At 43.1% G+C, this 13,470-nt stretch overlaps 1 protein-coding gene across 4 annotated transcripts in view; it reads right to left on the reverse strand.

The window, feature by feature from the left end:
- LOC120918996 (SAP30 binding protein) overlaps positions 1-13,470 on the reverse strand; it is a 108,628-nt gene that overhangs the window by 5,592 nt on the left and 89,566 nt on the right. For all 4 annotated transcript variants that reach the window (XM_040330934.1, XM_040330933.1, XM_040330936.1 and 1 more), the window contains 2 exons: positions 6,147-6,235; positions 2,160-2,251 (listed from right to left, as the gene is read on the reverse strand). In XM_040330934.1, the coding sequence (XP_040186868.1) occupies positions 2,160-2,251; positions 6,147-6,235 (181 nt within the window). The remainder of the gene's footprint in view (positions 1-2,159; positions 2,252-6,146; positions 6,236-13,470) is intronic.

Raw genomic sequence — 13,470 nt, forward strand, 5'->3', positions numbered from 1 at the left:
CCATAGGATCTATCCGCTGAAACCCATTTGCTGGGATTTATCTGCGGATGGATTCTATGGTGTGTACGGGGCCTTAGTGTTTTTGATTATCTTTGTTGCCATCACAACGGGCCGAGCACTTACGGCGCAGCGATACTGTGATACTGCGCGTGAACGCTGAACCGTATCCCGGAATATTAGGCTTGTGGGCTTCACATGCCCACAAGCAATATGGGAACGGCCAGGAAAGAATAATATACGTTTATATTATATAATAAACGGACATCGGGGGATGACGTTTTCAAAAGATGCGAGTGTTATACATGTGAATGTTCTCACCTTAGCAAATGTAAAAAAAAAAAAAAATTTATATATATCAACGAGAGTTGAGCGCTAGATCGGCTTCGGGTGCTGACATCACGGGCACCCTGGACAGGTAGGTGTCCTTTCTTTCAAAGACGGCAGCGGCAGTATTTGTTGCTGCTGACTTTAAAAATAAAAAAATAAAATACAATTTGACGGACCGCTCTAAAAAAATATAATATATTCTATTTTTTTTTTTTTATATATATATATATATATATATATATATATATATATATATATATATATATATATATATATATATACATATATATACATATATATACATATATATATATATATATATACATATACATATACATATACATATATATATATATATATATATATATATATATATATATATATATATATATATATATATATATATATATATATATATATATATATATATTCTATTTTTTTTTTTTATATATATATATATATATATATATATATATATATATATATATATATATATATATATATATATATAAAAAAAAAAAAATAGAATATATTATATTTTTTTAGAGCGGTCCGTCAAATTGTATTTTATTTTTTTATTTTTAAAGTCAGCAGCAACAAATACTGCCGCTGCCGTCTTTGAAAGAAAGGACACCTACCTGTCCAGGGTGCCCGTGATGTCAGCACCCGAAGCCGATCTAGCGCTCAACTCTCGTGTGCTGCCGCCGCCATCTTCGGTAAGGGAATCAGGAAGTGAAGCCTTGTAGCTTCACTTCCTGGTTCCCTACTGCGCGTTCGCGACTCGCGCTGCGCTATCCCACTGGTCCTTGTCGTCTTCTGGGCGTTGTGTGAATCCCAAAAGACAGCGGAGGGGGTGAAGGCAGTGGCGTAGATACCCGCGGATGGCTCCGGTATCTATGCCCGGAAGTGGGAGCAAATACCTGTATTACACAGGTATCTGTTCCCCCCTGAAAGGTGCCAAATGTGACACCGGAGGGGGGGGGGGGGTTCCAAAAAGCGGAAGGGAGTGTAGAGGCACCAATTAGCTCTTGGATTCCTATATTCCCCCTAGATACATCAAAAAGGTACACCGCTGTGCAATTCCCTTTTCTGTTCTTGTCCACCAAAGAGGTGTTCCTGGCTAGTGGTTAGAGGTTTCAGCACCCCCCTGTTGCGTTCTCCAAACCACGTCGATCTCAGAAGCCACAAACTGAGAAACTTTAAGTTTCCAAGTCACAGGCCTAAAGCTAAATTCCTGGAATTACAAAACAAACATAAAAAAAAATAATAACCTTGCAATGTGTCGTGCCCCCAGACTGCAAGTGGTACATGATCCTTACCTTTTGCGGAATAAGGTAGAATACTTAAGGTGACCATATATCGATAGAATTTTGGGCAGTTTAGCAGGGTCCGGCCAAGATTCGATCCATGTATGGGCAGGCTGATTGTGCCCAAGTTGATCCGTCGATTAACTTGGGTAAAACCAGCCTGACAGATTTTTTACATTGGGCCAGTTAGGCCAAGCGCTAACTGCTTTCATGTTTAAATAAATTTCTGTGGATTTGCGGAGCCCCCTGAAACTCAGGCTGAATCGGTACACTGAGGGGCTACGAACTTGCAGTCAAAGAGTAAAGCAAATACTGACAGGTTCACTTTACCATGTATGTCTGTGGGACCAGATCAAGAAATGCGTCTCTTAAGGAAGTAAAAAAATAAAAAATAAAAGTTGGGTGCTCAGAAAACACATGGAGGCTGACCCTTTTAAAAACAGGACTAAAAAAATGGCAATTGGGGTGTGGATTTTGCAATGCCAGCTAATTTCTCATGATATAGGGCTTGTTTTCCAACCTCACCTGGGGTTTCGGAACTCTTTCTTCTTCTGTATCATCTGATTCATATCTGTCCCTTCTTTCAGCTTTCTTTCATACAGTTTGTGAATTTTTTCCTAAGAAAAAATAAATTATTTCAGAAGGATAACAATATTATGCAACTAATTTTTTTTCCAAATACATGAAGTTCTAAATAGACTTGGCCCTTCTAATGCAACCATGCCCTGCAAGAAGATATTTCATGAACAGATCCATGTTCCTACAGACATGAGCCTCAAAATGCTTTCAGTAAACCTTGCCTTCATTTTAATGGTAAACAGCCCGCCTAAGGCTATTGCCACAAGCGAAAATTCACCAGTGACAACATCGATGGAAAACACAGGGAGAACACTTATCTGCTACCTACTGTAAGTGATGCTCCCTCGCTGAATTTGGCAGTCACTTCCTCACTGCCGAAAAGGCTTCAAAATGGAAGTCGCCAGCAAAGGAGGGATGCTTGCAAGCAGCAGAGCGTTTCACTGCACGCATGTGTGCTCCAAGGCAAGCATATTCGCCTCAAGTGTGAAACAGCAGACATCGCTCAATACTCGCTATTGCGGTTGTTAGTCAAAAAAAAAAAGCCTCATCTGTGCCCCTCCCTGATTTCATTTCACAGACTTTCTCTGACTGGATTACCAAGGTCACCAAATGTCACAGCCCTTTCTAGTCATAAATGCCTTTACTATCCAGAAGAGCTGCATGGTTAATCGTTAAAAGATCGTGATCTCGATTCGACCCCCCACACGATCTTAATCCAGTATTTCCACGATTCATGTAAAAAGCGCAGAGCAGTTTCCCTGCTCACCGCTGTAAAAAAAAAAAAGGTATCCGGCAACGTTTATAAACATTGCTCAGCGCTATAAGACACAAGTAAAAAAGAATTTTGTCATCTGCACAGCACTGAGAGAGACAAGGAAAAAAAGAAACATTGGGGTGGTAGATTTACCAAAACTTGAGCACTCATAATCTGGTAGCCAATCAGCTTCTAACTGCAGCTTGTTCCGTTAAGCTTTGACAATAAAACCTGGAAGCCGATTGGTTTCCACGCAGAAATGAGCCCGATTTTGCAAGCTCCAGTTTTAGCTTTAGGCTGTATCTTCTTATCTGTCCTATTTATTCATTTACCGATCAAAAGAGATGAACTTTGGTCTGCAAATCAAGTCGATTAAAAGCAACCTTGTCAAGTAAAAAAATTATTATTATTATCCCATAATTTACTCTAATCAGCCTTATTAACTCCTTATTCTCCTTTCCCATTTGATTATTATTTCCCTGCTAATTTTATAATTGCTTCTATTTTATTAACTATTAAAACTTTTTTTGTTTGCTTTGTTCTTTAATATTTTTACGTTAACATATATTTACAAGTTTCACATTAAAGAGCAAAATGAAAGAAAAAAAAATGTTATTTGTAAAATAACTTTTTAATGCTTTGTACCATTGATGACAGCTGAAGCGTAAACAAAAAAGTTACGGTAGGTTTTGGCAATTGGCATCGGCAAGTCCAAAAAAAAAAAAAAAAAAAAGGATTTTTTTAGATTTTTATCAGGTTTTAATAAAATGCTTTTGGATTAAAAATGTATCTACAGATATTAATGTATCTTAAATAGAAAACTAATATAGAATATTCAGCATTAAATACAGCTTAGTTACAGCATGTAGCATGAGGCTGTATATTCTTCATTTACATTTTTGGTAAACTCATTCAATGAATTCAAGCTCTGCAAGCTAAAATAACATGCACTGCATTTATGCATTCACACAATTTCACAGTAACCATAAGATAAAACAAAGTTCAGGAATATTCCTTTATCCCATTGTTTTGCAATATAGTGTGGATGGGCGAGTTTGGGGTGGAGGAACTTGACTGACCTGGACAGAGTCCTAACCCCAACCCGATAGAACACTTTTGGGATGAAATGTGAGCCAGGCCTTCTCATCCAACATCAGTGCCTGACCTCACAAATGTGCTTCTGGAAAAATGGTCAAACATTCCCATAGACACTCCCAAACCTTGTGGACAGCCTTCCCAGAAGAGTTAAAGCCGTTACAGGGTGGGTCAACTCACACTGAGGGGGAAAAAAAGGCAGATCGCGGTGGCTGTCAGAGGGACATCTGTCCCGATCAAGGAGAGCAGCGGCTGCCTCATCTGTGCCCACCTGCCAGTTCTACCCACCAGTGGCGCCCATCCGTGTTACCCACCAGTGGCGCCCATCCGTGTGGCCTGTGCCCTGTAAGCAAGTGGTTAACCACTTAAGCTCCGGACCATTTTGTTGCCAAAAGGACCTGGCCCCTTTTTGCGATTCGGCACTGCGTTCCTTTAACTGACAATCGTGCGATGTGGCTCCCAAACAAAATTAGCGTCCTTTTTTCCTATAAAAAGAGCTTTCTTTTGGTGGTATTTGATCACCTCTAAACAAAAATAGAGCAACAATTGTGAAAAAAAGTGCAATATTTTTTACTTTTTGCTATAATATCTTCAGAATATCTAGAACATTTTTTCCCCCCTCAGTTTAGGTCGATACGTATTCTTCCACATATTTTTGGTAAAAAAAAAAAAACCCCGCAATAAGCGATTATTGATTGGTTTGCCTAAAAGTTATAGCGTCTACAAAATAGGGGTAGATTTATAGCATTTTTATTTAATTTACTAGTAATGGCGATCTGCGATTTTTACTGTGACATTGCGGCGGACAGACACTTGACACGTTTTTGGGACCATTCACATTTATACGGCGATTAGTGCTATAAAACTGCACTTGATTACTGTGTAAATGTGACTGGCAGGGAAGGGGTTAACACTAGGGGCGCTGAAGGGGTCAATATGTTCCCTTGGAGTGATTCTAACTGTGGGGGGACTCACAAGGGGAGGAGACCGATGTGTGTTCCTCTGTACATCGGTTTCCTCACCTCTGATAGGAGTGTGGATCTAGGAGTGTGGATCTGTGTGTTTAAACACACAGATTCACACTCCTGCCGTGATCGCGGGTGCCCAGCAGACATTGCAGCTGCCGGGCACGCGCACCGGTTCACGAGTGGTGCCGGGCACGTGCACCGGTTCACGAGCGGTGCCAGGCACCTCCTAGATGGCAGGGAGGAAAGGACGTCCATCGACGTTCACCTGGGAGGGAGGGTTCCTGCCGGTGTCATATTACTATGGCCTGGTAATGAAGGTGTTAAACACCACGGCCTACCTGAGTATTGTTGGTGACCATGTCCATCCCTTTATGACTACAGTGTCCCCATCTTCTGATGGCTCCTTCCGGCAGGATAATGCACCATGTGACAAAGCTCCAATCATCTCACCACTGGACAATGAGGTCACTGTACTCCAATGGCCTCCACAGTCACCAGATCTCATCCAATAGAGCACCTTTGAGATGAGGTGGAACGGGAGCTTCTCATCATGGATGTGCAGCCGACAATTCTGCAGTAACTCTTTGATGCTATCATGTCACTATGGAGGAATATTTCCAACACCTTGTTGAATCTGTGCCATGAAGAATCAAGGTGTGCCTAATAAAGTGGCCGGTGAGGTTATGTATTGCTTTGGTACATTTCACAATTTGCTTGGGGTAGATAAGCGTGTTTTCTCAGACAACCCTACACTCCAGAAGTTCAATGTCATCATTGTATGTATTATATGTGAACATAGTGTTCACAAGTCTTCCATTCATACACGTGTAATAAAAGGAGGTATATGAGGAAGAGTATACACAGTATATAGCACACAGCATATGATTTGGATGTGTGATATGTAGGGCAGGTTTCAGCATGCACAACTCTTAGGGCTGTCCTTGGTGGCCTCTCACACCTACACACTGCATTCCTCATAGACACACGTGGCCACGCAACACCTTCCTCCCTTCAAATGTGGAATCCACAACACAGAGGAGACAAATAGTCAATGTGTACATCTTCAGAAGACATGGCTTTGCACTAAACATTGATTTGTGTGTCCTTGCAGTTTACCTGCAGGTGATTTGAACATCGGCCCGGGGGTTCTGGAGGGATTTTGATGTCATCTGGAGACATGTTCCGGACCCTTTCTGAGAAGGAGGCTAAATGCAAAGAGAAAAAGAGAATATAAGGAAGGGGGGACATACAGCACAGACATTTGCCTATTGAGCACAGGTTATGAGAGAGTTAACACATGCGGGACAACAAACATGACATTTCAGTGCTGCCAAATCTCCGGATTATTTCTACTGTTTTGATGGAGGGAAGAGGGGGAGCAGACACGCCACTACTTATGCTTACTGCCTCTGGCTCCGCTCATGGCTTTTGCACCCTCCACCCCCCTTTTCAATGCATGGGAACAATCACCCTCTGTGTGGCCTATAACGCCACTCAATGCTAGAAATTAGCAGCTCCCATGTTACACGGCTTTCTGGTGTTACCGGAATCCGTACATCTCATCCGCATTTCATAAGACAGTAATCCAGGGCACTACTTTAATTGTGCAGATGAAAGGCGAATTCCGATTCGTTCCTGTGGGACACGGCACATTACTTTGCAACTCAAAAATCAAAAAAATAAACTTAAATTACAGCCGGTCCATAAAAGTATCAAAATGTGTCCGGTCCAGCTGAATTTTGACCATGTATAAGCAGGCTGGTTGTACCCAAGACGATCGATTAACTTGGGTACAACCAGAGAGCAGGGAAAATGTCTTTCGATCAGGGTCACCGGCTATATCCAGCGGTGCTAATCAGTGCATTCTGACGTAGTGGAAGTCTCCCTGCTGTCAGAATACAATAGTTCAGTGGGGGAGATTCCCCCATCAAATGTGTGGATGGGGAAATTGAGTAAGTTTCTTTCAATCAATCTGCTGGTTGAATGAAAAATTTACTGATGTATGGCCAGCTTAAAGGGGTTGTAAAGTCAGAAGGTTTGTCATCTTCGTGCATTCTATGCATTAAGATAAAAAACATTGTGTGTAGCAGTCCCCCTCAGCCCCCCTAATACTAAGCTGAGCCCCTATCTCGTTCCAGCAATGTTGCACAAGTGCCTCGGTCATCCGGGACTCTCCCTCCTGATTTGCTGAGACACAGCATCAATGCCACTGGGTCCCGCTGCTGTCAAAGTTAGTTAGCCTATGAGGGGAGAGAGGGAGGGGGGGCCAGGCTGTGTCGGGGCTGTGTCTGAATGGACACACAGAGCTGCGGTTTAGCTTGGGTGCCCCCCGTAGCAAGCTGCTTGCTATGGGGGCACTTGGCAGGAGGGAGGGGCCAGGAGCGCTGATGAGGGACATGAAAATAGGAGGATCGAGGCTGCTCTGTGCAAAACCACTACACAGAGCAGGTAAGTGTAACATGTTTGCTATTTTTTTTTTTTTAAAAGAAGGAGGAGGAGACTTTAGTATGACTTTAAGACCCCTTTCACACTTAGGAGTTTTTCAAGCGTTACAGCGCTAAAAATAGCGCTGCTATACCGCCTGAAAAACTCCTGCGCAGCCTTCTCAATGTGAAAGCCCGAGAACTTTCACACTGAGGCGATGCGCTGGCAGGAGAGAAAAAAAATCTCCTGCAAGCAGCATCTTTGGAGCGGTATGTATACCGCTCCTTCATCGCTCCATCCCATTTAAAACAATGGGAAACCGCGGTAATACTGCCCGCAATGCGCCTCTGCAGAGGCGCATTGTGGGCGGTATTAAGCCTTTATCGGCCGCTAGCGGGGGTTAATACCGCACTGCTAGCGGCCGAATCCCGCTGCAATTCCGACGGTATAGCGCCGCTATACCGCCACCGCGCCTCCCGCCCCAGAGTGAAAGGAGCCCAACGGTCAGCTTCTGCCAAATCGAAAAGTAACAACCCTTTTCAATTGTACCAGAAATAGGATTACAGCACCACTGAGATGCAAATTAAAATGTCGGAATAGAACTTGGATATTTTAATAAAGGAATAATATTATTTGGCATCATGGTGTGCAGTGTTAGGCCCTTTAACATGAAAGGTCAATTCTTCGGGTGCATTGATCAGATGGTCTATTCACCTCTATGGACCAGTGCATCCATTTACACCCACATACCTCTAATGCACACATATAAAAAAAAAAAAAAAAAAAAAAAAAAAAGGACAGAAGGGCTGCCCTCCATCCGTCTTGGCAGATTGGATCAGAGGTAGTCAGGTGTAAACAGACAACGGAGTCCATTTATTCCCGGCCACCCATAGAGTGGGTCCCTTCTGTGTCTGCAGAAACTGAGCAGACGCGGACCTGTCATCCTCCTGCTCTGCATCGATCAGCAGACAAATCCCCTGCTGATCATAATGTAGTCTGCGTTGTGTAAAAGAGGCTTTACTACTACTGGTACAACTAATTGTAGCGATAAGGCAAGCCAGCACCTGAGATGTGATCATAGAGACTGATCTCACCTGGAGTGGCATGTCAAATATTTAATCTAACCCATCGATTACCAATCCATTTTCCTATCACGGAGGTTTCATTTCATAGTGGAGATAATGTTGATTTACCACTGCTGTAATGTTCATCATACATTCAGTCCAGTACACTTTAAGAAGGAGCATTCCCGTCCACAAATAATAGAGCAGTGTCTAACTAGAGGACAAGGAAGTATAAGCAGCTGGGAAAGTCATTGATTCATGGGCATAGAAAAGGGCATAGGGCACAGAGCAAAGCTGGCTTTTTCAGATATCTCACCAAGGCCTGAACAAAGGCTCACGCACATCCCATAAAGCCAGGCATTAAGTCTTGGAAAAACGACAGAATTGACCGGGTATCCGAGCAATGAGCTGTATCACGACCTACACCACACTAAGAGCAAACAAAAGCTCATGGCACACGTCAAGGGTTCTCAGGCAGAGGCTGGCTTTAAAAGGACATTAAAGCTTAAAGCGGAGGTTGACCCAAAAATCAACTTTCTGCCATTAGATCCAGCATACTGCTGACATCTGCAGTATGCTGGGTTTTTTTTTTGTACTTATTGTTTTATCAGCCGTTGTTATCCAAATCCGAGCGGGTATTTCTGTGGGGAATAGGCGTTCCTAAGCAAGCGGATTTGATTGACAGGCTGCTAAAGCGCGTCACGCCTTCCGAAAATACCCGAAGTCACACTCTGGTGTTTACCGCGCCTGCCGTGTAGAGCTGACTGCGCAGGCGCCGTAAACACTCGAGTGTCACTTCGGGTATTTTTGGAAGGCGTGACGCACTTTAGCAGCCCGTCAATCAACTCCGCTTGGCTTAGGAACGCCTATACCCGGAAGGAATCCCTGATTGGAGCCGGATAACAACGGCTGATAAAACAATAAGTACAAAAAAAAAAAAAAACAGCATACTGCAGATGTCAGCAGTATGCTGGATCTAATGGCAGAAAGTTGATTTTTGGGTGAACCCCCGCTTTAAATTTAATGTTATACTTACCTGCTCTCTTCTTCTGGGGTCTTTCGCCAGTGATCCAGGCTCCTCTTCAGCAAGTGCACCCATGAAAAGCCACATTCAATGGGGGGCGCCTGTGCGAGCTCACGCCCAAGCCGCTCTGAATCTACGAACACAGACCAGGAGGCTTGGCCACGTCCCCAGTTCAGCACAGCATTTAATTGACAGTGGTGGGAGCAATTGGCTCTGCAGTCTCAACCTGCCCAGGGAGAGGTTTTTTTACAATATCCGCAAATTTACAACCGCTTTAGAGCAGAACTAAATTCTTAAATTTAAAAACTAGGAGCGGGCAGGCTTTTTATTGCAGATGAGACATGCAATGTCTCTTCTGCAATTAAAAAAAAATAGAACTAAAACCTACCTGCCAGCTCAGGAGTCTTTAGAATGCACATGTGCAGTCCTGTTAACATTCCAGCACAGTGCCTCTGTGGCAGGATGACTGCACACTTGTGTAATGAACACAGCCACATCCCGGGTAGAAGATGCCGGCACCAACAAGGGACTTCGAACCACTGAAGGAGAGGTAAGTATTGCAAACTTTAGTTCCACTTTAAGGAAGTGTTAATACTGTATTCTGCTTACTGTATGTTGTCAATGTCTAATGACAGAATTCTGTGTATAAATCACCTTTTTTTTTTTAGAGGTGATAAAAAAAAAAGTATTTTATTAAAAAAAAAAAAAAAAAAAGCCCAGAGCCGTCTTTTTATCCCCAAGCTTTTTTCTCTCGCCAAGGTGCCTTCTTTCTCACTGCCAGTTATCCACTAAAAACTAAAAAAGACCGCTCTTCTTCTAAAGCCTCGTACACATGATCAGACTGTTGGCCAACCGAGCGTCCGATTTCTGTCCTGGATATTGTCTTGCATACTAACGGTACACAAATTGGCCAACAAACACAAACATAGTGACATACTACGAGGAATCACAGCTCTTGAGCGCCACCCTTTCTGCCAATTTCATATTTGGGGAGCATTGATTCCGAGCATGCGTGTTTGTACTTTCGACTTTTCTGTGACAGATTTGTGTACTGGACTATACTAAAATTCGTCCGTCGAATAAATACGGAAATAAAGTCAGTCGAAAATTTACTAGCCTGCCATCCAACATTTGTTGGCGGAAAATTAGACAACAATTGTCTGAAGGAGCATACTGTCAGATTTTGGAACAAATCTGTCAACAGACAATCCCCTGCCAACAATAAAATTGTGTGTACGAGGCTTAAAGCGGAGTTCCACCCTATTTTACAACTTCTTTGCATTCGTTTTTACACTGCCCCCTTAAATACATTTGGGATGTTTTATTTTTGTCTTTTAAAAACTTACGTTTTTATCTGTGAGTCTCTTATTCCCCCGCCGCGGCGGAATGGCCCCCCTCGCCGCATCCAGCGCTGCTATGCCTCCTGGGATATGTGTGTCTTCAATCCCAGGAGGCTGGGCTGAACATCGCAGCCGTGGATGAACATCTCGGGGGGCGGGAGGGAGGGAGGGCAGTGCCGCCCATAGAGGTGGTGTCCTTCCTCTTCTCCCTCTCCAACTCCTCCCCCGTCCTAGCTCCTCCACCCGTCCTAGCACCGCCCCCGTCCTAGCACCGCCCCCGTCCTAGCTCCTCCACCCGTCACCGCCGCCCCCGTCCTCCTCCCTCCACCACCCGCCCACCTGCCATCTGTCTCCGGTGCACGGAGATACAGATCATCAGGCAGAGAGAGCGAGTCTCACTCTGTCTGATAGTGAGAGCACCGAGCATAGTACAGCCCCGCCTCCCTGTACATAGAAACATCGCTCTGCACTGTGTGTTACAAGTCTAGGAGAGGTTTGCTTTGCATAGATAAGGGGCAGTAACTTCCTCTGACACTCCCGTTGCTATTGAAAACTGATCTGAAACCATTACACTGCTTGTACAGCACTGAGCATGTGCGAGGCTGAAATCCAGGAAGTCATACAGTCTGGCTTCATGATGCCCACACTTAAGATGGCCCCAGTCAATTTCTGTTTTATAAAGTGTCTAAATGCTGTAACAACCTAACAAAATGGACCTTAGTTTACAGACTAACTGTAGTAGAATACATTCAGCTTGTGTATTACAGGGGTATTTATATTTAAAACGTTTTTTTTTTCAATTTGTGGCCGGAACTCCGCTTTAAGGTCGTCTTCCACCGTTGTGTGGTCGGCCTCTGTCAGGCATCTTGTATAGCCATGGGGCGTGGCCATCTGATGACGTCACCCGGAGAGCCTGCCCCTTGTGATGTCAAGTCCGTGTTCAAACAGAAAAATAAAAACTGGACAGCACATCCAAAAATCGCATCACGAAAAGTTGCATTTCTGGCGCAATTTCATTGTCTTTTACATGCAAAACTCAAAAAAAAGTCCCCAACCCTTGCCAAAAACGCATAGGATGTGAACACGGACCATAGGAAACCATGTTAAATGGACTGTAGTGTGTTTCTGCAAACTGCAAAAAACGCACAAAAAAAAATGCATGGGTGTGAACCTAGGGTCAATCTCCCCAGCAGGGACAAATGACAAACTTGACAATGTATGTATTTATGTATGTATGTTTTATTTACCCATAATTCCGATTACATAAAAACTGTAACACAGTGAAGACATAGCCAGCTGCAACACGTATTAGAGGTCACTTCATTATCAATAGGGTTAATCCAGCTTTCCTCGAGCTTTGGAGCTCTCGAAATGCCTACACGTCAAACAAACACACCTTTCTCTTGTAAGAACAGGAAGGTTTACAGCGGTTAAAATGTTCATCCACATACTAAGTTAATGTGCCCTACGGCTTGAAGCTTTCCAGGCTGCAGGGTGTGTCAGGTTCCTATACACACCTCGGTACCGTCATATCCGTTCGTGTGTCATTCTATCATCGTACGGTTTAGAATGACTGGACAAGACATGTCATTTAAAGGATCCAGCATCCCATAACATCGATAAAAAAAAAAAAAAAATCTATATTCAAATGTTAAAAAGTACTACTAAAAAAAAATAAAATAAAAAAAAAAACACACACACATTTTACATATACAGTTAGGTCCACATATATTTGGACACAGGCACAATTTTAGTTTTTTTCCCCAGGTAATTACCAAAACATATTCAAGCTATAATTATATATGGATATGGGCTGAAAGTGCACACTTTCAGGGTATGTACATACAATCCAAATTGGAGGAAGAGTTTAGGAATTACAGCTCTTCAGAATAGCATTCTTTGGACGGATGAAACAAAGATTAATCTGTACTAGAGGTCGACCGATATGGGTTTTTCTCTGGCAGATATTTAGAAATCGGGGGGAGGCCGATGGCCCTTTTTATGATGCCGATTTTTGCGGCCGAAAATGTAAGCCATTTTTTTTTTGGCATTGGCACTAGCAGGCACTGACAGGTGCATGGGCTCCAGTGGTGCTGGGTCATTGGTGTTTATTGATGATGTGACAGAAGCAGCCGGATAAATTCTGTAGTGTTTAGAGATATACTTTAAGCCCAGATTCAGCCAAATGCAGCAAAGTTGACTGGACGGCACTTCACAGTACTGATGGACAATGATCCAAAACACACTGCAAAAGCAAACCATGAGCTTTTGAAGGAAAATAAGTGGAATATTCTGCAATGGACAAGTAAATTCCTTGATCTCAACCCAATTGAGCATGCATTTCACTTGCTGAAGGCAAAAACCAAAGGCAGAAAGACCCACAAACAAAGAACTGAAGACAGCTGCAGTTAGAGCCTGGCAAAGCATCAGAAAGGAGGAAACCCAGTCTTTGGTAATGTCCATGGGTTCCAGACTTCAGGCAGTCATTGCCAGCAAAGGATTCCCAACAAAATATTAAAAATAAACATTTTATTTATGACTATATTCATTTGTCCAATTACATTTGAGCCCCTGAAAATGGAGGGACT

The sequence above is a fragment of the Rana temporaria genome, chromosome 12 (assembly GCF_905171775.1).
Source record: "Rana temporaria chromosome 12, aRanTem1.1, whole genome shotgun sequence".
NCBI lineage: Eukaryota > Metazoa > Chordata > Amphibia > Anura > Ranidae > Rana > Rana temporaria.